The sequence below is a fragment of the Nomascus leucogenys genome, chromosome X, assembly GCF_006542625.1.
Source record: "Nomascus leucogenys isolate Asia chromosome X, Asia_NLE_v1, whole genome shotgun sequence".
Classification (NCBI taxonomy): Eukaryota; Metazoa; Chordata; class Mammalia; order Primates; family Hylobatidae; genus Nomascus; species Nomascus leucogenys.
This window is the reverse complement of record NC_044406.1, coordinates 70433241-70458550: the sequence shown is the minus strand read 5'-3', so window position 1 is coordinate 70458550 and position 25310 is coordinate 70433241. Positions and strand designations below refer to the sequence as shown.

Sequence of the window (25310 nt, the reverse complement as noted above, 5' to 3'; positions counted from 1 at the left end):
AACTGGCACAAGACAGGGATGCCCTCTCTCACCACTCCTATTCAACATAGTGATGGAAGTTCTGGCCAGGGCAATCAGGCAGGAGAAGGAAATAAAGGGTATTCAATTAGGAAAAGAGGAAGTCAAATTGTCCCTGTTTGCAGATGACATGATTGTATATTTAGACAACTCCATCGTCTCAGCCCAAAATCTTAAGCTGATAAGCAACTTCAGCAAAGTCTCAGGATACAAAATCAATGTGCAAAAGTCACAAGCATTCCTATACACCAATAACAGACAGAGAGCCAAATCATGAGTGAACTCCCATTCACAATTGCTTCAAAGAGAATAAAATACCTAGGAATCCAACTCACAAGGGACGTGAAGGACGTCTTCAAGGAGAACTGCAAACCACTGTTCAATGAAATAAAAGAGGATACAAACAAATGGAAGAACATTCCATGCTCATGGGTAGGAAGAATCAATATCACGAAAATGGTCATACTGCCCAAGGTAATTTGTAGATTCAATGCCATCCCCATCAAGCTATCAATAACTTTCTTCACAGAATTGGAAAAAACTACTTTAAAGTTCATATGGAACCAAAAAAGAGCCCGCTTTGCCAAGTCAATCCTAAGCCAAAAGAACAAAGCTGGAGGTACCACGCTACCTGACTTCAAACTATACTACAAGGCTACAATAACCAAAACAGCATGGTACTGGCACCAAAACAGATGTAGACCAATGGAACAGAACAGAGCCCTTAGAAATAATGCTGCATATCTACAACCATCTGATCTTTGACAAACCTGACAAAAACAAGAAATGGGGAAAGGATTCCCTATTTAATAAATGTTGCTGTGAAAACTGGCTAGCCATATGTAGAAAACTGAAACTGGATCCTTTCCTTACACCTTATACAAAATTAATTCAAGATGGATTAGAGACTTACATGTTAGACGTGAAACCATAAAAACCCTAGAAGAAAACCTACGCAATACCATTCAGGACATAGGCATGGGCAAGGACTTCATGTCTAAAACACCAAAAGCAGTGGCAACAAAAGTCAAAATTGACAAATGGGATCTAATTAAACTAAAGAGCTTCTGCATAGCAAAAGAAACTACCATCAGAGTGAACAGGCAACCTACAGAATGGGAGAAAAATTTTGCAACCTACACATCTGACAAAGGGCTAATATCCAGAATCTACAATGAACTCAAACAAATTTACAAGAAAAAAACAACCTCATCAACAAGTGGGCGAAGGATATGAGCAGACACTTCTCAAAAGAAGACATTTATGCAGCCAACAGACACATGAAAAAATGTTCATCATCACTGGCCATCAGAGAAATGCAAATCAAAACCAGAATGAGATACCATCTCACACCTGTTAGAATGGCGATCATTAAAAAGTCAGGAAACAACAGGTGCTGGATAGGATGTGGAGAAATAGGAACACTTTTACACTGTTGGTGGGAATGTAAACTAGTTCAACCATTGTGGAAGGCAGTGTGGCGATTCCTCAGGCATCTGGAACTAGAAATACCATTTGACCCAGCCATCCCATTACTGGGTATATACCCAAAGGATTATAAATCATGCTGCTCTAAAGACACATGCACACATATGTTTATTGCAGTACTATTCACAATAGCAAAGACTTGGAACCAACCCAAATGTCCAACAATGATAGACTGGATTAAGAAAATGTGGCACATATACACCATGGAATACTATGCAGCCATAAAAAAAACGATGAGTTCATGTCCTTTGTAGGGACATGGATGAAGCTGGAAACCATCATTCTCAGCAAACTATGGCAAGGACAGAAAACTGAACACCGTATGTTCTCACTCATAGGTGGGAATTGAACAATGAGAACACATGGACACAGGAAGGGGAACATCACACACCAAGGCCTGTTATGGGGTGGGGGAGGAGGGAGGGATAACAGTCGGAGATGTACCTAATGTTAAATGACGAGTTAATGGGTGCAGCACACCAACATGGCACATGTATACATAGGTAACTAACCTGCATGTTGTGCACATGTATCCTAAAAGTTAAAGTATAATTAATAAAAAAAAGATTATACACAGGTTCTAACTTGAATATTAGCATACCTTGTATTAATATTTAATGCAAGATATTTGCCAGTCAGATTTAGTATATGTGTGTCTGTGTTTAGGTTAATGTGAGGGACATTTTTATTCTTAGTTTCAGTGATTTTTTTGTTTCAATTTGATTTGTTTTCTTTTGTTTTGTTGCCACCCACGCTGGAGTACAGTGGTGGGATCTTGGCTCACTGCAACCTCCACCTCCCAGGTTCAAGTGATCTTCCCACCTCCACCTCCTGAGTAGCTGGGACTACTGGCATGTGCCACCACATCTGGCTAAATTTTGTATTTTTTGTAGAGACAAGGATTCGACATGTTGCCCAGGCTGGTCTCAAACTCCTGGACTCAAGCGCAATCCTCTGGCTTTGGCTTCCCAAATTGCTGGGATTACAGGCATGTGAGCCACTGTACTAAGCCTCAATTTGATTTTTAATGTAGAATATGTTGGCTTCTTTTAATACTTGTCCACATAGTGGTTTTACCAGCTGTTGGTAGTGAAAGTCATGGATAACTTAAAATATTTTTTATTTAATAAAACTAATGAAGCTGAACTTTTGTCCTCTTCTTTGTGTTGAGAGCAAAACAGAGGAATCTTAAAATTTTTACACTTTGGAGAAAGAGACCACTTTTGGAGGAGATAATTACTCCCATTTACTTTTGTTTATTCTTTAGGAAATAATAAGTATGCCATTTTTTTGTGTTATTTAAATAATATATCATCTTTTTATGGGGAGCTAGCAAGAATTGGGTTCAGTGTGTGTTGAATTTGAAAAATTTCTTGTCAACATTTTGATTATTTGAAATTATTTCATGCATTTTGATTTGGGAGATTACCAGTTACTTGTGATCTCACTGTCATATCTGACTGATTATTTCTGGAATTTGGACATACTGTCATATGCCATTGAAAAAAATCATTTGATTATAGTAGTCCCCCTTATCTGTGGTTTGGCGTTCCAAGGTTTCAATTACCCACTGTCAGCCATGGTTTGAAAATAGGTGAATGCAGTGCAATGACATACTTTGGGAAAGAGACCACATTCATATAACTTTTATTATAGTATATTGTTATAATTTTATAACATTATTATTAGGTATTATTTGTTAATTTCCTACTGTGCCTAACTTATAAATTAAGCTTATAGGTATGTAGGCACAGGAAAAAACTTAGGGCTTGGTACTATTCAAGGTTTCAGGCATCCACTGGAGGTCTTGATATGTGTCCTCTGCAGATAAGGAGGGACTACTAAATAATGAAAAATATTTATGATACTGTTGTTTTTTTCATAGTTTCATTTGCCAGTTTATTTTCTCATTTCTTTTACATATTGTAGTGCCTTAGAGATCTGTAGACCTCTCTATCGTACTCTTTCTCTTAGTCATCTCATGGTTTTGAATTTCATCTGTAAACTGATGATTCTCAAACTTCCATCTCCATTTAGGATCTATCTTTTAGCTCCATACTTGTTTATGCAAGTATCTTCTTGGCATGTCTTGTCTTGTCTTGGCATGGATGTCTACTAGGTATTTCAAACTCATTATATTCATTATTGAACTAATTTATCTTCCTTAAATCTTCTCCCCAAGCCTTTTCATCCAAACAAATGGCAATACCATGCTTTCAACTGCTCAGAGTAGATCATCCCTTTTATCTTGCTCTTATACTTTGTATCTAACTTGTCAGCAAATCATGTTGGTTCTACCATCAAACTGTATCTAGAATCTGGCAAATTCTCATGACCTCTATTATTGCTATCCTGTTTTAAGGCACTATCACCTGTGGTCTAGATTATTGAAATAGACTTTTACCCGATCTGCCTGCATCTTCCATTCCCTTTCCCCTGCCCCAGTTCAGTCTCTCAGTTTAACAGACAGAGTTATTTTAAAATGGCAGTTAAATCATGTCAGTGGTGCTCAGGACCATCAATAGCTTCCAATCTCAGAGTTAAAGCTGAAGTCTTCACAGTGACCCACAGTGCTCTGTATTCTCAGCCTCCTTGGCACTCTTCAATCTCATCTACTGCGTGTTTGTTTGCCTTTTTCACTCTGCCTAACTGCTGGCCCCTTTGCTTTTCTTGAACATTCTAGGTACATGGCTGCCTTTGCTCTTACTGTTTCCTGTCTCTGGAGTGGTCTTCCCTGGATATTCACATAGTTTGTTTTCTCAGTTTCTGTGTGCTTTGTGCACATGTCACCTTCTCAGGGAGACCTTCTCTGACCACCTTATTTCTCTGATTAAAATTGTAAACCACTGCCCCCCCACCCCCTCCACTTTGTGCACAGCAACTCTGTATCTTCCCTTCTGTTTCATTTTTTTGTCTGTAGTAATAGTCATCTTTTGGTATTCTTTATATGTTCTTTACTATTTGTGTATTGACTTTATTAACATCAGTGATACATTATTCTCCCACGTTTTGTATTTTTTTAACAAAATTTAGTTAAAATGGTATGATGCTAATAGTGGTTACCACTGAATGGCAGAATTACATGTTACTTTTTTTCTGTTTTTCCACATTTCCTAAGTTTTGTACAATAGGTATGTATTAAACAATCCGTAACATGATTTCTCATTTAAAACAATTCTGTTAAACAATCCATAACATGATTTTATTAAACAATCCGTAACATGATTTTTTTATTAAATAATCCGTAACATGATTTCTCATTTAAAACAATTCTATTAAGGCACATTAATGGGCTAGGTCCCCCTTTGTGATAGATGAAGCAATTTAAATGCAATGGAGATAAAGGTTTCAATATTTCTTCACTTTATAAAATTATACTATTTCATATTTAATTGTCTAATTCCTGTAGATCTGAGATCAGCAAATATACAGGCCAGATAGTAAATATCTAGCCTTAGCATGTCATACAATCTCTGTCACAACTGCTCAGCTCTGTTCCCATAGTGCAAAAGCAGCCATAGACAGCGTAAGACAATTGTGTTCCAATAACACCATATTTACAGAAACAGGCAACAAGCTGAATTTGGTGTGTTGGCCATAATTTGTGGATTACTGCTGTAGTTTTATTACTGTAGATTTTAGAGTAAGCTTTTGTTGTTGTTGTTGTTGTTGAGACAGAGTCTTGCTGTGTAGCCCAGGCTGGAGTGTGGTGGTACGGTCTCAGCTCACTGCAACCTCTGCCTTTTGGCTTCAAGCGATTCTCATACGTCAGCCTCCTGAGTAGCTGGGATTACAGTCATGTGCCACCATGCCCAGCTAATTTTTTTACTTTTAGTAGAGACGGGGTTTTGCCATATCGGCCAGTCTGGTCTCGAACTCCCGACCTCAGGTGATCTGCCTGCCTCGGCCTCCCAAAGTGCTGAGATGACAGGTGTGAGCCACCGCACCCAGCCAGATTAAGCTTTTTTAATGCAAATTTCTCAATCTCAGAAATGAAAATATAGTTTGCCCTTTGTATCCATAGATTCTGCATCTGTGGCTTCAACCAACTGAGGAACAAAAGTCATTTGAAAAAAATTAACGTTCGTAGTGAACATGTACAGATTTTTTTCTTGTCATTATCCCTTAAGTAATATAGTATAACAACAAATTACTACAGCATTTACATTGTATTAGGTATTATCAGTAATCTAGAGATGATTTAAAGTATACAAGAGGATGTACATATGTTATCTGCAAATGCCATACCATTTTATATCAGGGACTTGAGCATCTGCTGATTTTAGTATCTATGGGAGGTCCTGGAAGCAATATCTGAATGATACCAACGGAGGACTATATAGGCATGAGTCCTGGTTTCTTTACTGCACATCAGTTATTAATGGATAATATTAATGAGTAATTTTTGTTTGAATTCAGCTCTGTTGTCTTTAGAAGTTCTGTGCTTCCAAAGAAGCTAAGTAAATTATTCGATAATGATAATTTTCTTTTGATTTGCATTCAAAATGTATTCAAACCCTATATATCTTAATCCTTAGTCATCATCTCAATGGAAATGCTTAATTATCTTCATTTGGGATTTTAAAAACTCACTGACATGCCAGAAACTCTTGTCCAATTTTCAGCTTTTTCCTGTGTCCCAGACATCAGGAGCTCAGTTGTTCTTTTCCCTTTTCTGTGATTCTTTTCTGAGGATATGTAAAATACTGAGAGTAAGAGCCTGAGAAGCCCACATGATAAAGGCTTTGATCCTTCTAACATAGTAGTAGTCCTCTGTATTGATAACTTAAGTTTTTTTTTTTAACTTGATCTCCATTTTCCCACAATGATATGATACGAATAACAGTTTGACCTATTTTACATTATTTATGGAAACAAATGGCTTACATCTAAAAAGGACAAAATTATATACTTCGTTGAATGGAACTGGATTTTAAAGTGAAATAAATAATAAAACCAAATACTTGGATATTAACCTCCCAAGTGTTTTTAGATTTACTTCTAATCCTCTGCCCATCTGAACTAAAAAATTCCACAGTTGTTTCTATAAGTGTATATATAGCACATTTGTAAAGTTTTAAGTAGTAATGCACTTGTGAGTTTATTCTCCACTGAAAGTGATTAAAAATCTTAAAGTGTAATGTTAAATAATTTAAAAGTAATTTTTTATAACTAAAACATTTTATCCTAAGTTCAGTTACTTTTCCTATAGTTTTTTTGATATTTTAAATTTTTTATAAGGTATTTATTAATCTAGGAAAGTTAAATAGTCCTTGAAACAAAAATTTTTAGCTGAATTTATTGAAATTATATTTGTTAAATGATTACAATTTTAAAATACTCTGTGTTTGATGTTAGGCTGAACATTAAAACTTTTTATTTGAATCAGAATTTTTTTTTTTTTAAGTTTTGTCCATCAACTAAAGGCACAAACAGATACCTCACTTCTACTGGTGCTGATGGAACAATCTGTTTCTGGCAATGGCATGTAAAAACAATGAAGTTTAGGTAAGTTTAGAAATTTTGTGAAAAATTAAGCGTGTTAATTTTTTATCTATTGCCTTGATTCTTAATAGTCCATGTATTTAAATATATATATTTACATATGTGTATGTGTATTTGTGTATACATATCCATACCTACATCAATAGGTTGTTAAGAGATTTTAGGATAAATTTTTTTTTTTTTTTTTTGAGACAGAGTCTCCCTCTGTTACCCAGGCTGGAGTGCAGTGGCATGATCTTGGCTCACTGCAAGCTTCGCCTTCCGGGTTCATGCCATTCTCCTGCCTCAGCCTCCCGAGCAGCTGGGACTACAGGCACCTGCCACTATGCCCGGCTAATTTTTTGTATTTTTAGTAGAGACAGGGTTTCACCGTGTTAGCCAGGATAGTCTCGATCTCCTGACCTCGTCCTCCCAAAGTGCTGGGATTACAGGCGTGAGCCATTGCGCCCAGTCAAAATTTTTTTGACATTAATGTTGAAGAGACAATTTATGTAGAAAATTTTGGTAGAATTTTAATTTGTTTCTTTTCTTACTTTGGTAAGATTTCTCATAATGGTAATAGTAAGTATTATGGTTAATAAAACCATAGTAATACTGATATCATAAAGTATATTTTCAAGGTTAAATACATTTTTAACCTAATTGATGAGAATAGTACTTATTGACCACGTTCCTTTTGTTTTTTCTATAATATTGATGCTAAATTGATCAATATCCAGTAGTGCGCTAACATTCTGGCCCATTAGCTAAACATGATGAAACATAAAAACACCGTATTTTTATCTTTAGAGATCGCCCAGTGAAATTTACTGAGAGATCCAGACCTGGAGTCCAGATATCTTGTTCATCTTTCAGTTCTGGTATGTGTAAAACTGGAATGTTTTGAGCATCTAGAATATTAAACGATCCAGTTGTGAAAGTGATTTATGAAGAAAAAAGATACACATTTGATTGTTAATTGAAGGATGTCAAAAATCTGAACCATGTGTTATGATAGATAAACTCTTTTGGACTCTAAGTAATGTGTAAGGTTTTTTTTTTCCTTATTCATAATTTAATACATTTTTATATGATGGTGATTTTGCTTTGTGAAGAACAGACCCCCTACTCTAAATACCCACTAACAAAAAAGTTTACTGCCCCCCAATCAACACAAAAATTCTGCCCAGAGTTTACAAAAAAACATGTACTGTTGCTCCATATTGAAAACACTTTTACAGTGCTTTTTCTACTGCTAAGAATCCTACATTAACCTTTTTTTTTCCTTTTTTTGATTGTGAAATATACAGAACTTAAAATTTTATCATTTTAGCCATTTTTAAGTGTACAGTTTGTAACTTTAAGTATATTCACATTGTTCTGCATCTGTCACACTATCCATCTCTAGAACTTTTTTGTTATTCCAAAAGCAGTTGACTTTTTACACTCAACCACTATAGCCATGGTAAAGAGAATTGTAGATAAGTTGTCTTATAAATAATTTTGGAATATTACATTTCTAAATAAAGAAATGAATTCCTCAGGATGTGTTCTTTAATGTTTATGATCATAGGCCTGTATTCAGTGTATAGTTTGTAGATTTTGTTGGATGAATGATATAGTTTTACATTTTCTCTAAATTGCTAGTATGTCTCCAATAATTAGAAGACAACCTTGTGTTTCTTTAAGCCTTTTTACTAATGCAAGGTAGCATACAACGACTAAGGAAGTAATGAGAGGGTTTTTAAGGTTCCTTGGTACTATGTTTTGTTTTGTTTTTTAATCTTCTAGGTGGTATGTTCATTACAACTGGTAGTACTGACCATGTGATTAGAATATATTATTTGGGTTCTGAGGTTCCTGAGAAAATTGCTGAATTAGAGTCACATACGGTAAGAGAAAATCAGAAACGGTTGCTTTATTTTTGAACATCCTTGGAAAGCTTATTTCATTTCTTTTCTGATCTGTACCATAGTAACATATACAAATCACAAATTTTGGCTTACACTTTACTCTTGTCATCACTACTATACATACTATACTTGTAAAAGTATGGGTTAATTATTCTAAAAGAAGATTACCTATAGATTGTCAGATGATTCCATTGGAAAGTAATTAAATAAATGATGTGGGAAACAGGAAATGATTGATTTATTTTCAAACATTAATAAAATTACGTGTAAAATTTAATACAACTACTATTAAATTAACTATTTTAAGGTGTTCTCTTACATTAGTGTGCTGTCTTATTATGGAGGACATAATAAACTAATATCTATTCAGAACTATTTGTCTCTTGAGATACGGTTTATGAGGTTTCCCTGTGTCTGGTTTGTTTCCTATTACTGCCAATAGGTATTCCTCAATAGTTAGTACATTGCTTTGGGCCTCATTGAAATTAAAAAAAAAAAAAAAAAAACTACTTCATGATGTTTTTGCCTATGAATTTGAGAGAAAGAGCACTTAATTCATTTTACAAATAAGTCCACTTTAACCAAAAATCTGTTTCATGTCTTAGGATAAAGTTGTTGCTGTTCAGTTCTGTAACAATGGAGACAGGTAATTATGTAATACATATTTGTGTAAACAGATGTTTGATATATTTTGCTACCATTCCCTCAGATGCAGCTACCTCTATGGTAGATACCTTGTTTCTGTCCAGTTATTTAGGTTCAAAGCCCTTGTTTGTCTTTGATGACATCCTTAGCCATCACTTCCACAATCTCATCCAAGTAGTAACCATAGCCTATCAGGTCTTCCTTTCTGAGTGCTTTCTTCTTTGTTTATTTTGCTCTATTTCTGTTAGCACCCATGTTAGTCAAGTGTTCCATTATTTGACCTGTCCATCTCTGCCAGTGTAACATTGTTCTTTTTTTTTTTTTTTTTTTGAGACGGAGTCTTGCTCTGTCACTGAGGCTGGAGTGCAGTGGTGCGATCTCGGCTCACTGCAACCTCCATTTCCTGGGTGATTTCAAGTGATTCTCCTGCCTCAGCCTCCCGAATAGCTGGGATTACAGGTGCATGCCACCACACCTGGCTAATTTTTTGTATTTTTAGTAGAGACGGGGTTTCACCAGGATGGTCTTGATCTCCTGACCTTGTCATCTGCCCGCCTTGGCCTCCCAAAGTGCTGGGATTACAGGCGTGAGCCACTGTGCCCGGCCAACATTGTTCTTTATAGAAATCTTCAGTGTTTCCTCTTCTCTGTCTATGGAATAGAATTCAAACGTCTTAGCCTGGCATTCAGAGCTTTTTACCACATGACCTAAAGCTACATTCTTTGCTGCTATTCTCCATATGAATCCTTAGATCCAGCCTAACTGATGTACCCTGCTTCTGTTCACATCTCATCCATTCCTTTGCTTATACTTCTCCTCACATCATTTCTACCAAGAAATGCCACTTCCTACCTTCCCCTAACCTCTTTCTCTCTCTTTCCTCTGTTCTCCCTCTCCTTTCTTTTTTTCCCCACTCTTCTTAACTAGGTCTTATCTTCCTTTACAGTTCATGCCCTACCTGGAACCTTTCCTGAATGTTCCAGCTTTTAGTTGTCTTGACTTTCTCTGAATATCTGCATCACTCATTATTCCTGTATCCCTAAAGTCAGAAATTATATGCAGATATCCTTGCACTCTGTAAAATGTCTAATCCCAAAAAGATAATGGCCAAAAAGGCTCTAGCCTAAAAGTTTACCTGGCATAATAGATTTAAAATTTTAAGCACCCATCATAAATTTGTTTCAAATACAGGTTATTTCCTATCTAAAATGCTTGGTACCAGAGTGGATATTTTTACAGATTTTGGAATATTTGCATATGTATACTGAGATATGCTGGGAGATGGAACCCAAGTCTAAACACAATTCATTTATGTTTCATATATATCTATACATGTAGCCTGAAAGTAATTTTATACAATATTTTAAATAATTTTGTGCATGAAACAAAGTTTTGACTATTGGTGACCCATCACAGGAGGCCAGGTGTGGAATTTTTGACTTGTGGCATCATGTTGACACTCAAACACTTTCAGATTTTAGAATTTTGGATTCAGCTAGCTCAACTTGTATGTCTATAAGGACTTTTTTTTTTTTTGAGATGTAGTCTCGCTCTGTCACCCAGGCTGGAGTGCAGTGGTGTGATCTCGGCTCACTGCAAGCTCCGCCTCCTGGGTTCACACCATTCTCCCGCCTCAGCCTTCTGAGTAGCTGGGACTACAGGCCCCCGCCACCATGCCTGGCTAATTTTTTTGTATTTTTAGTAGAGACGAGGTTTCACTGTGTTAGCCAGGATGGTCTGAATCTCCTGACCTTGTGATCTGCCCGCCTCGGCCTCCCAAAGTGCTGGGATTACAGGCGTGAGCCACCACGCCCAGCCTATAAGGACTTTATAGGATGATCATGTTTTATTTTTAAATATTTTTTTGACAGCAAATAATTACAGTGATGGAGTTGTTCATTTTGGTCCAATTTGAGAGTAAATAATGATGGTCTACAAAGAGTGATGTCTATATTAGGAATGAAAAAACCACCAAATAAATTTTAAGATTGACTTGACTGCATTATACTGAGTTAGATGCTTGAACATTATTATAGCTACTGTCCTTTCATGCTAGAAGAACCTAAATTTTTAACTCCCTGTCTTTTTCCATTAAGGAAAAAATACATTATTGTGGTCTTAATTATTTGTGTGGCCAATAAACACGAGGAGATGTCCAACTTTACTAATAATCAAAGAAATATAAATTAAAATAACAGTCACTTTTTTTTCTTTCAGAATGACAAGATAATGAAAAATGATAATCCCAATATTGCCAAGGGTTTTGGGAAAATGGACACTTCCACAGCTTGTGATGAGATTGTAAATTATTAAAAAAACTTTTCAGGGAAACAATTTGGCAGTATGTATCAAAAGCTTTAAAAATACACCTATTCTGACTCAGCAAAGATATATATGAGGTTGTACAAAGATTATATAGAGATGTTCATCACAGCATTATTTATAATGGTGAAGATTGGAAACAACAGTTGATCATTAAGGGATTAATTAAAAAAATTTTGGTACATTCATATAGTTGAACACTTATTAAAAGTGATAGTAGTTTTGTACTTGTAAACATAGAAATAGATCTACAAAATACAGTTAAGCTAGGGAAAAACATGTAGTTCAATTTTTTGTAGTAGCAAATATTGAATTGTGTATGTCTGTGTTTTATAAATTCTGAAAATAGAAACTGAAGTGTTAACAGTGACAGAAGTATGGGTGAATATGTATTCTTTTTAAATGACATCTTTATTGAGATATAATTTACATAACATAAAATTCATTTGGTTTTTAGTATATTCATAGGGTTGTGCAACCATCACCACAGTCAATTTTAGAACATTTTCATTGGCCCTGAAAGAAAGCTCATACCCTTTAACTATCAACCTCCAATTCTCCTATCCCTTCACTCCCAGCTCTTGGTAACCATTAATCTACTTTTTGTCTTTATAGGTTTGCCTATTCAAGATTCATCTATGTTACTGTGTCTATCATTCTTTCTTTCTTTCTTTTTTTTGCTAAATAATATTTCATTGTATGAATATGCTACATTTTGTTTATCCATTTATCCCATTGATGGACATTTGGGTTGTTTCCACTTTTTGGCTTATTATGAATAATGCTGCCATGAATATTCATGTACACATTTTTATGTGGACTTATGTTTTCATTACTCTTGGATATTCACCCGGGAGTAGAATTTCCGGTTCATATGATAACTCTATGTTTAACATTTTGAAGAACTGCCAAGCTGTTTTCCAAAGTGACTGTACCATTTTACATTCCTCTCAGTAGTGTGTGAGGGCTAATGTGTTACTTATATTATCAAAAAAAAGTGATTTACATTTTTGAGAAAATTAATAAAGTTATTTTAACTCTTTCTAGTTTAAGATTTGTTAGTGGAAGTCGAGATGGAACGGCAAGAATTTGGCAGTATCAGCAACAAGAATGGAAGAGTATAGTGCTAGACATGGCTACTAAAATGACTGCGTAAGAATATATGTTAGATGTTTATGTAGTTCTCATGATATATTTTACATTAAGTTTAATAATGAATATAAAATATCTTTTTACATTAATAGTTTGAAGTTAATTGTAGACCTGAAGTTTGCATCTGTACAGCCTCTAAGCAAATCATCTTTACTGTTGATTGACAGACTGGATGACAGGAACATTGCTGATTCATTTGATATTCTGGTCTTTAGTGACTCAAAGATCTCTGTGTTCTACTGATGCCTACAGAGCCATTCTCTGCCTTAGTTTTTTATAGGTCATTAAAAAAATACCTATTTTACTTTCTTCCTTGAGAGTTGTCCCTATTAAATGTTATCATATGTTTAACTTTTTCTCTAATTTTCTAAGGATACTTTTATAATATTTTATGTTGTTAGCATTCCTACTCAGTAATAAATATCCACTTAATCAGCATTCAGTTTTGTCATCTTCACTGTTGATTGGAAGATACGTAATTACCTCTTTGGGACACTACAGCTTCTTTAGGGTATGGCCCTGAAATCAACTATCTTTCCGTTAGTTGCAATATAGAAATGGCTTTTTCATCATAGCCACCTATTGATAATGTCATATTTAATTACATAAAAATGGTACTAAATCTTTTTTATAAGACCTATGGGTTTTTAAAAACATTCATATTTAAGATAATAAATTGGCCATTATGTTTTCATATTTTCTGACAACCAACATAAGTATGAATTTTATTTTTCAAGGTATTTATAGATTTCTTAGTAGTTTCTGGTTCTCAAGGAACTATTTACCAAATTTTTGTCACTTTAGGGTCTTTTTTTCTCCCTAAAATAAGCTAATGGGTATTGCCCTATGCAGATACATTTATTTTTTTCTTTCATGAATACTTAATGGTATAGTTTAGGATTTTTAAATCTAAACAGTTGTATACTCCTGGAGAAATTTTGTCATTTGCTATTTAACATGCACCTTTGTCAAAAATTTATAAGATATGAATACTGCAAATTGTTTTGTTTAGCAATAATTTGCCACCTGGAGAAGACAAGATCACTAAACTTAAGGTGACTATGGTGGCCTGGGATCGCTATGATACCACAGTTATTACTGCAGTGAACAATTTTCTTTTGAAAGTGTGGAATTCTATCACAGGACAGCTTCTTCATACATTATCTGTAAGTATTTTATTTTTAGAGTAATTAAAATGGTCAAAAAGCACATTATTTTAAGACACAGGAAATTTAAGTTCCAGGTTCCTTTCTATGATATATACTGTACTAGTCCTTGGAAAAATGATTTTCTGAGAGGCCTCTGTTGACATATCTATAAAATAGGGATGACACGCGCTACACCTGCTAAAAGCAAGTATGAAATCTTTTCAAGATCTTTTCTAAGTCTGGTAGTTACTCATCTACTATGTTATTGTATACAATGAGAACATATAAGTTATTTGGTTTTTAGCAGGGGTTGGCATTTTTTCATTGTTACCGTTATAGGGGTAGAGCGTACCTTATTTCGACAAGGGTATCCTACATAGTCTACCTTTAGTGATTAGTTTATGCAAGGAATTAGGGGTAAGAGGAAGAAGTAGGAAAAGAAAGGTCTTTTTTCCTCTTTCAAAAAGTGTATTTGTCATTGTAAGAGGCTGTAGTATTTGTTATGTAAAAAGTTGAAAGGATTAATAGAAATCACATGGGTAGTGTTGATGTTTTTCAGTTTATCATAATACTGGTTGACTTCAGATTAAGCTTAATTTAAAAACCTTATTTTTTGTCTGTTTCAACTATCAATTCATAAGCATTTTAAGGAGAGAATGCCAAATGGTTGCCATGTGATTACACGGTAGTAAGTGATAAGAATAGAAAGCAATTCTTCTGACTCAACTCAGTTGTCTTTATAGTATATCATGGTGTTTATGTATCAGAGGGATGTAAAGTTCTTCTAGTTTGCAAATGCTGTTTGAGTATCAGCTGTGTGCCAAAAGTGGCTTGGGTGTTAGATATAAATGGTAAATTAGACAGAGTCCTGTCATGCCAGAGTTTATAGCCTATTATGAGAAATACTTTTAATCAGGTAAGTGCTAAGAAAGAAAAATGCAAGATAGAATGCAAACTTCTAACAGGGTAACCAAATTTGATATGGGAGGCTCAGAGAAACCTTCCTGAGGAAGTGTAGTTTGGGTTAAGTTTTGAAAGATAAGTAGGAATTACCCAAATCTCAACTTAAGTGTGAACTCCTTGATTAGGCCTTCCCTGATCAAATAATCCAAGGTAGCCTCCTAGTCTTTGTCTTATTATGTCACCTTGCTTTACTTTTATTAGGTTTATCACTATCTGATATTTTATTGTTATGTTTTCTTGTTTATTCCCTGCCTCTACATGGTAGGGAATCAATAAATATTTGGTAAATCAAATATGTGAGGAGGCTGGGGCATGTTTCTAGAAAGAGGGAACGGCATGTGCAAAGGTCCTGAGGTAGATAGGAGCTGAAAGAAAGCCAATTTAGCTATATCACAGAGAGCAGAAACAGAGTCTCCCCAGATACAATTGGAAAAGTGGACAGGGGCCAGACTAGGATTTTGTAGGATCTATTGTAACACCAATAGGAAATCATTAAAGGGTTTAAAGCAAAGGAATGACATGAGAGTTTTCCTTTTGAAAAATACCTTTTAATTCTGGTCACAGAAGAGGGAGTAGATTGGAATGGGCTAAGAGTGACTGCAGATAGATTATAGGAGTCTGATAGTAGCCAGGATGAGCCAGGATGATAATTTAGATTTGTGTGGTGGTGGTGGAAATAAAAGTGTGCTCACTAAATACAAATATGGCAGATGATAAATTTTAAGACATTACTGATTCTGACTAGATCTTGTTCCCCATGATCTAGTAACTATGTACTCTCCTAAGGCATGTGACCCAAAAAAATGAAAATCCCCAGCTTCAAAGTTTTTTTTTTTCCCTAATATACATTGAAGTAGTCATGTCATTATCATTAGAGTTTAACAAACTAACTTTATTTTTTGCTGGTTAGGAACCTGAGAAAATATTGGCTATATCAAATTGATTCTTTCAGCAAGGGATTTTGTTATAACAAAGAAATAAATTTTTCTGTAGTCACTGGGAAGAATTTTGGTAAACTTTGAGTTGTGATGGTACTTATCATAAGGGGATTTTTCCTACTAATCTTGACACTACATTTTGAGCCAGTCTAAAGTTACATTTTCTTTCAGTAAGGTGTATTTTTGTCCATAATCGTAATATGGTAGGATACTCTATTTTTTTTAATAGCATGGTTTGGGATAAAATGCACTTTTGAGATTTGCAGGATATGATGATTTTTTTAGACACTCCTGATGTATAATGTGATGGTGTGTTCCTAAGTTAAGTGCAGCTTCAGGAAGTTCTGTATGCTTTTCTAAGGCTTGGAGCCTGTTCTTAATCATATACTCTCTAGTCAGGAGTTAAGTCCAAAGAAAATCAACAATGATCTTAAAGCAGATGTTTGTAAACTTTTCCTTTACGAGGCATATAAACATATAACATATGTAAACATGTTATATAAACATATAACATAAAGCACTGGTTTTCAAACGTATTTCTTTTTAGCAGGAAATGTATTTTCCAGATAACATCTTAAATGGAACTCCCAAATGTAAAGTAGATATAGAGCAGAGCCACTGTGCTTTATCCTTTGAATGTATCATGGGACCTACTAAAATACAATTTGAATACCAGTAATAGAGAATAGAGTGCTGGACTGCATTTATCACTGTGTCAGAATTGGGTGTTATTGAAAGATTCTGTTTGTCATATATTCTGTGGCCTTTTAAATAGCCCAGTCCTAAATTCCACTTCAGAGGCCTGGTTAATGAGCTGTAATTGTTTAGACTATCTTTATTTTAAAAACATTTCTGGGTCTTCTGTTTATTGAGTACTTGATAAAATCAGCAGTTTATAAGGAACTCTCACTGAGCTATATTGTTCATGTAGTATCCATGTCATAAATGCTGTTAAATTATTCTGCATAAATTCATTTGAACCAGACTGATAGCACACTGAAGACCTTTTTACCAAATGAACCAAACATTTCATGTTGCTTTTCATTTTTAATACTGATTTTTATTATAGGGACATGATGATGAGGTATTCGTTCTGGAAGCCCATCCATTTGATCAAAGGATCATACTTTCAGCAGGTCATGATGGGAACATTTTTATTTGGGACCTTGACCGGGGGACCAAAATTCGGAATTACTTTAACATGGTAAGAGACACCTACCTGTATCTAGTTCACATTAAAACCAACTTCTCTTCTATAATAACTTGGTTAATTAAAGTATACCTAGTGCAGAGGAACCTCTTGTCATTTGTGTTTAAATTGGTTAAATAATTCAGAGAATAACTCAACAATTGAGAATAAGGCCAGTTGAGCCTTTCAAGATGACTATTCTTAGGTGTTAGCATTTTCCAAATTCTGTTCCCCAGCCCTAAACTACAGATACTCAAATGTATTAAGCTTTGGAGTTAACACCTAACCAAAATCACAAAAAGATTGATGTTTAAAATGTAATTCTGATTTATGAATTATAACAGTGACTGTAATACTTGTATCTACCTCTGGTAAACCTCATATGATTTAGTAATCAGAAAGTTGTTTGGCAAACATGGACTTGGAGATATGGATGTTCTTTAAGATATGTCTCCTACAAGCCATGGAAAAATCTGGTGAGCTATCTCTTCTCTCAGAACACCCTTCTATGGTGATGGGACTACTCATATCCACCATTCTATGGTGATGGGAATACTAATATCCTCTTAAGAATTATTCTGATTAAACGTTTCTAAATTGTTGGTTGGTCTTTGAGTTTAATTTTATATGCTTTATATAGACCGAAAACAAAGACAGATCCTCTGTCTTTCATTAGTAAAATTGATTGTGTGCTGTAATTTTAGGATGGTTATTTTAAGGCTTCATTGCATTACAACTTAAGATGTGAAGATAGTATCTTGACTTTGCTTAGGCAGTACCTTTGTCATTTTGGTTGCATTTAGTTCTATTTTATTTTATTTTATTTTATTTATTTATTTTCTTGAGACGGGGTCTTGCTCTGTCGCCCAGGCTGGAGTGCAGTGGCGCAATCTCGGCTCACTGCAAGCTCCACCTCCCGGGTTCTTGCCATTCTCTGCCTCAGCCTCTCCGAGTAGCTGGGACTACAGGCGCCCACCACCACGCCCGGCTAATTTTTTTTTGTGTGTGTGTGTTTTTAGTAGAGACGGGGTTTCACCGTGGTCTCGATCTCCTGAACTCGTGATCCACCCGCCTCGGCCTCCCAAAGTGCTGAGATTACAAGCGTGAGCCACCGCGCCCGGCCCACATTTAGTTCTTTTTTAATCTTCACAGTCACTCATTTAGTATTTCATGAGGTATGTCCTTGCTAGCAATGATTGATTTCATCCATTGCAATTTGCCTCTCCCTAATTTCTTTCAGGGATTTACTGTATCAGTAGGGTTCTGGCTGCAGAAGCCAGAGAGTACTTTGGAATGTTTGTGCATCACAGAGTCCATGGTATTAGCAAGGAGAAGTTACCGCCTATCTATTATTTGAAAATTACTCTTAAGATGATTTGAAACTCCTCTGAATTTCAGATTGAAGGCCAAGGCCATGGTGCGGTGTTTGATTGTAAATTTTCACCAGATGGAAACCATTTTGCCTGCACAGATTCTCATGGGCATTTGCTGCTTTTTGGTTTTGGATGCAGTAAATACTACGAAAAGGTTAGCATATTTAAATTTTGCTGTAGAGTATAATTTAGGATTGTGTCATTCACAAATTTTGTTTAAAGCCCTCCAGTTAATAAGGGCTGTTATGTGTCAATAGATACAAAATAAAAGAAAGTTGTCTTTCTTAGTAAAGATTCTTAATTGTGATCTGCACTGCCAGAACATTAGGTTTGGCTGTGCAGATCGCAATTAAGATAAGTTATAGGGTGATGAAGATATAAAAATTCCTTAGGAAATCCTTTTGCTTTGAACATATTCTCTACTGCCTTCCAGGTATAATAGGAGAGTAATTCTAACACATCACATCTTCTACTTATCATGAATTGGGAATAAACCGCTGGTGACTGAATATGTTTATTTTCTTAGGTGGCTGTTTTACTATTTTACTTATTATTGATCCTGTTAAAATACTTTGGGAGCTAACTTAATTGGTTCTTTATGTTTTATTAGCTGTGAATTTGAGAAAGATTATAGAATCTTAGAGTTGAAAGAGAACTCAAGCATTGTGGTCAGCTCAATAATTGCATTAATATCAGGTTTGAGTGCCTTTGATGTGATTGATATTTACCTGTTTTACCATATGTATTATACTTCATCTATCTTCATTTGAATAAAAATAAGCAAGAAAAACATAATTATATAGGTATGTGTAATTTTTACAACTTAAATACAAATGCCCAACTATATCTACTGGGTTGTTGCTTTAGTTCTTCTTATCATAATAGAAGAAATATGATATGTCTAGAAATTAATACAGATTATAGGATTTTGTGGAGAAAAGAGAATTACCATTTAGGTAATTCAATTCTATTCTGCCTAAAGGGAATATAGGGCAACAAAGGACTATAAGAGTATGCAAAAGATTCTCTGATTTAAAAAATGAGTGTGCTCTAGGAATGAAAACAAGTATTTACTTATAAATTCCCTGTGTATGTTAACCCACTAAAAAATCTGTCATAAAGATTCCAGATCAGATGTTCTTCCACACGGATTATCGTCCTCTTATTCGTGATGCCAATAACTATGTATTGGATGAACAAACCCAACAAGCTCCTCACCTCATGCCTCCTCCATTTTTGGTGGATGTTGATGGAAATCCTCATCCCACAAAATTCCAACGGTTGGTACCAGGACGGGAAAATTGTAAAGATGAACAGCTTATACCACAGCTGGGCTATGTGGCTAATGGTATGTTTTCTCTAAAAGTAAATTTAAAACATTTTGCACAATGTTATTATACATTACTGTTCTTCTCTCTATGATGTATGCCTCCTGCTAAACTCTAGAGTAGGTTATAATATGTTTCATCTTCTGTTACTGTTAATTTTCAGTTGTATAGTGCTTTTTACCTTAGCATAGTACTTTTTCATCGTTTATCTCACCTGGACACAGGTAAGTGGGTTAGGACAAACATAAGCCTCAAGCAGATAATGTATTGACCTATTTCTTTAGAAAACCTTATGTATGTATGAAGCTGTTGTTTTCTATAGTATTGAGTTGTAGTAAAAGCTTTTATAACTGGTGGAATTCCACTGCTTATCGTATTGGTATTTTAGTTTGAGAGTTCATAGTTAATTAAACTAAGAAGAGGAAACTTTGAAAAACCACAGACTGGCCAGGCGTGGTGGCTCACACCTGTAATCCCAGCACTTTGGAGGCCGAGGCGGGTGGATTACTTGAGGTTAGGCATTCAAGACCAGCCTGGCCAACATGGTGAAACCCCGTCTCTACTAAAAAATGCAAAAATTAGCTGGGAGTGTTGGTGCACGGCTGTAGTCCCAACTACTTGGGTGGCTGAGGCACAAGAACCGCTTGAACCCAGGAGGCGGAGGTTGCGGTGAGCCAAGATTGTGCCACTGCACTCCAGACTGGGCGACAGAGTGAGACTCTGTCTCAATAAAAAGAAAACAACCCCTACCCTGCAGCTGGAGGTAGCTATTTACCTATCCTCATGTTTGAAATGCAAAGAGTTATTGGGTGTAGGGTAAGAGGATATGACTATTTAAATAACACTCAGTCTTGGGAGATATTGGAAAAGCAGAGATGAATGTGATATATGATAGGAAGATAGTAGAATAAAACATTGGAATAAGCTATTTTCTATCAAAGCAATTTATTCTCTTCTGGTTAGCATATTTCCATTATTTATACTGCCCTGTACCCCCACTTAAAATGCCTTCATATCTTACTTTGGTACTTGTAGGTTGTCTTCAGATATGAGCTGGTAAGTTACTGATTTGCAAGTAGAATTTCATATCATTGCTAGGGAATTAAGGCTTGAATGGAATGAAATGCTGCACGTCGTTTTATGTTCTTGCTCATAAAGGTTGTAGAGCAGGGAAATGGTATTACACATGTGCTTGTAGTTACTGTGATGTCATATTTATTAGCCAAGGAGAGAAAGTGTGAATATTAATTAAATGGGAGATAAAACTTGAAAACAAATGAATAAGAAAGTCTAATTTATCAGACTTTATTTCTTGTAAGATCTGATCACTTGGTTACTCTGTCAAATCTGACTAGAGGACAAGATGAAAACCAGGGCTATGATATACTTAAGAAAGAAAAAGATTTAACATTTTCATTCAGAAATAATCATTAAGTTTCAGTGTATATAAAAAATAATTTTGTACTCATTAAAACACTAAAATGTTATCAAAAGACAATAATAGTTGAAAGATCATCATTTTTACTTCTTTCAAAAAGGAAATTTTCACAAAAGAAGGATGCAAAGCATTTTAGGTATCTGTGGTTAAACTTGTTTAAACCTTACTCAAAACTCTTATATGGCATAGCTAGTTGTTCTTAGGCAGCCAACCTGTACAGCATGTAACTGCACTGAATACCATAGACAGTTATAAATACAATGGTACATATTTGTATATCTAAGCACATCTAGACAGAAAAGGTACAGAAAAATATGATATAAAAGATAAAGAATGGTATACCTGTATAAAGCACTTACCATAGAATGGAGCTTAAAGGACTGGAAATTGCTGTGGGTGATTCAGTGAGTGAGTGGTTGAATGTGGAGGCCTAGAACATTATTACACAGTACTGTACAGTTTATCAACACTGTACACTTAGGCTATGCTAAATGTATATAAACAATATTTTTCTTTCTTCAGTAACAAATTAACCTTAGCTTACTGGAAACACTTTTTAGGTTTTTTTTTTTTTTTTTTTTTTTTTTTTTTACTTTTCGACTCTTTTGTAATAATACTGAAAACACAAATACATTGTACATCTGTATAAAAATATTTTTATATCCTTATGCTATAAGGTTTTTCTATTTTTAAAATTTTTATTGTTTTACTTTTTAAAAGTTAAGACACAAACATACATTAGCCTAGGTCTACACGGAGTAAAGATTATCCATATCCCTGTCTTCTACCTCCACATCTTGCTTGTCCCACTGGAAGGTCTTCTGGGGTAATATGGAGCTGTCATCGCTTAGGATAACAATGCCTTTTTCTAGAATACCTCCTTGAGGACCTTCTTGAGGCTGTTTTACAGTGCAATTTTTTTTAATAATTAAAAGGAGTACATTTCAAAATGGTACGAGGTATGGTATAGTGCATACATGAAACAGTAATATAGTCATTTATTACCAAATATTATGTACTGTGCATAATTATATGTGCTATGCTTTTATATAGCTGGCAGTGCAGTAGGTTTGTTTATGCCAACATCACCACAAACATGTGAGTAGTGCATTGCACTGTGAAGGCTGTGATGTCACTAAACAATAAGAGTTTTTCAGCTTCATTATGATCTTATGAGACTACCGTTGTATATGTGGTTTATCTTTCAAATGTCATTTTGCAGCACTTGATTGTATTTTTAAAGATGAGAAGGCCCTCGTAATAATGTCTAATTTGGGAGCATTGGTTAAGTCAGACACATAAGCTAGTACATCAAAAATATTTCCAGTTTTTAATAAAATGTTTCATTTGATGTATACATTATTTTACGTCTAATCCTGTTTTTAATCATTTGTGTAGAAATTTATAGGTTGTTTTTACTATGTTTAAGGTATACTAAAATGTAAGTAATTTTGTGGCTTTGTATCTGGTCTTATTAAGGTGATGGTGAGGTAGTAGAACAGGTAATTGGGCAGCAAACCAATGACCAAGATGAGAGCATTCTTGATGGAATAATCAGGGAGCTGCAGAGAGAACAAGACCTGAGACTGATTAATGAAGGAGATGTTCCACATTTTCCAGTTAATAGAGCATACTCTGTTAATGGTGGTAAGTATTTTTATACTTGTAAAGGGTGTAGTGTATGTACTGTAATTATTTTACTTTTACCAAGTAATTACATGGAAAATATTTTACGTTTATAAATAAAAAAAATTTTATTAATTTACAATTTTGATATCAGATATATCGAAGTCTCATAATCTCATCATTTGTGGATAAAATGACTTAAGGTCTCCTGAGAAATACAGGTGATGCATTTTAATACACTGTCTTCTTTTTACTCAGTAATTTATCTGTAATCTTTACATTTGTTTTAAGAAGTGAAGTGCTACGGTAAGTGTAGCCCTTTTGTAGGGGAACCAACCTATATAGTTTTCAAAATTAAAACTACCTTAAGTTTAGAAATTAATACCAATTCCTCTTTTGTGGAGAGGAAAGCAGAATACCATGCTCCTCTCTTGAATTAAAAAAAAAAAATACACTGAAGACAAGAAGCCCTCTTAGGGAATATAGATGCAGCTTCTGAATTAACTTTTATAATAGTTTGATCTTAATACCAGTAGAAGTTATTGTATAATTGATTATCTTAAAATGAATATTCTATCCTTAAATGATATTAAAATGACATTCTATCCTATCTTTTACATTAAACGTGCCAGGGCATCTGAGTTTTATATAAGTTTTAGCTTGTATCAAGAGCTATCAGTTTTATTTTCAAATGTAGTCATCTTATGAGATTTTTTTTCAGATTTCTTTTCATATATTTGTAACTAGAGTCATTTATCTGTGTAACATTGCATTTTAGATTCCATGGAAATGAATAAGGTGATTTAAATTTGTGGTGATTCACAGGGTATTTTACTCATTTCCTGATTTCTTCAATATCTCATAAAATTAAAATAGTTCATTTAGGTTACTTGAACACCTAACTCAGATAAGCTTTTCTGAACCTAGAACAAGATGACAAGTGGGCTGATAATCCTATATATCCAGGCCCTTTATTCCTGAGACATAAAACTTTCTCAGAGCCCTGATTTAAATATCCATTAATGAAATCAGTATTCTGTTGTACCTTCAATACTAGGTTTCTGTGGACAGATTAGAAATGGCATTAGTCAAGAGACCCCACTGACTTCTATTTGTAATATTCATTTGTTTTGAAATTTTTCTGACATTTAACAGTTGGATGTTTCAGTTTCCATTTGTGTTTTATTTGTAAATAATAAGAAAAATAACATGAACCTTTCTGGAGTATTAAAAAGTAAAACTTCTGTTACTTTGTTTTCTTTCTTTCTTTGCTCATCAATCTTAAAAATGAAATTTTGATTTAAAAAAATATTTATTTACACTTTGAATCTTAACATTTTTGCAAGTTTTATTGATGCTTTATCTAGAAACACTAATGGAGCGAACAAAGATAGAATTTAGATCAAAAAGCTGCTTCCTGAACTAGTACTAATACACATTTGTAAATCTCCAAATCATGTTGAATACATTTTTTTATATTCAGTGAGCATTTAGTAGATGTCAGACATGAAACTACTTTGAAAAAAATTAAAATAATTATAGAAATTTTAAACATTTCTCAATAAGAGTGCCTGCTTTATTTATAACAATATGAAAAACACAAAGGAAGGTACAGAAAATACAGAACAAAGGGATAGCAACTCTTACAGCAGTACTACATTTGAATCTACTGTTTTATTTAGAGCTCTGTTCTGGAAAACTATGGTGCCTTTGCTCAGAAAGTGATAATTTTCCTTGGTTTTGTTTTAGCTCTGAGAAGTCCAAACATGGACATATCTTCTTCCCCAAACATCAGGCTTCGAAGACATAGTAGTCAAATTGAAGGTGTTAGACAAATGCATAACAATGCTCCTCGGAGCCAGATGGCCACTGAAAGAGATCTCATGGCATGGAGCAGAAGAGTGGTGGTCAATGAACTAAATAATGGGGTTAGTAGGTGAGTCAATAAGGTAACATTTAGAAAAAAATTTAAAGCTTTATTCTTAAGAAGTGAATTGAAATGTACTATGTTAGCCTAGTAAGTGAGGTATTTTAAAATATAGTTTAGTCATGCATTAGTTCTTCCATGTTATTCCATTACAAATAATGATTATCTTCAGCTTTGTGCTGAATGTTTTGGGGAATATTGAAAATGCAAAACATTATCTCTGTTCTGAGTTTATAGCCTAGATTAGAAGAAAAGAATACAAGTAGTATTAAGAACTCATGAGGTCTTACATAATTAAATATGTGAGTGATATATGGACCCTAACTTTGGAGCAGCCTGGGAGTACAATTATTTGTTA

General features: G+C 34.6%; 1 protein-coding gene across 1 annotated transcript in view; it reads left to right on the top strand.

Moving 5' to 3' along the window:
- The window catches only part of BRWD3 (bromodomain and WD repeat domain containing 3), a 136906-nt gene that overhangs the window by 71906 nt on the left and 39690 nt on the right, over nt 1-25310 (top strand). The window contains exons 9-19 of the mRNA XM_030806889.1: nt 6914-7014; nt 7801-7871; nt 8782-8882; nt 9509-9549; nt 12918-13022; nt 14035-14188; nt 17141-17275; nt 18659-18787; nt 19756-19981; nt 22879-23046; nt 24775-24961. Of these exons, the coding sequence (XP_030662749.1) occupies nt 6914-7014; nt 7801-7871; nt 8782-8882; nt 9509-9549; nt 12918-13022; nt 14035-14188; nt 17141-17275; nt 18659-18787; nt 19756-19981; nt 22879-23046; nt 24775-24961 (1418 nt within the window). The remainder of the gene's footprint in view (nt 1-6913; nt 7015-7800; nt 7872-8781; nt 8883-9508; nt 9550-12917; nt 13023-14034; nt 14189-17140; nt 17276-18658; nt 18788-19755; nt 19982-22878; nt 23047-24774; nt 24962-25310) is intronic.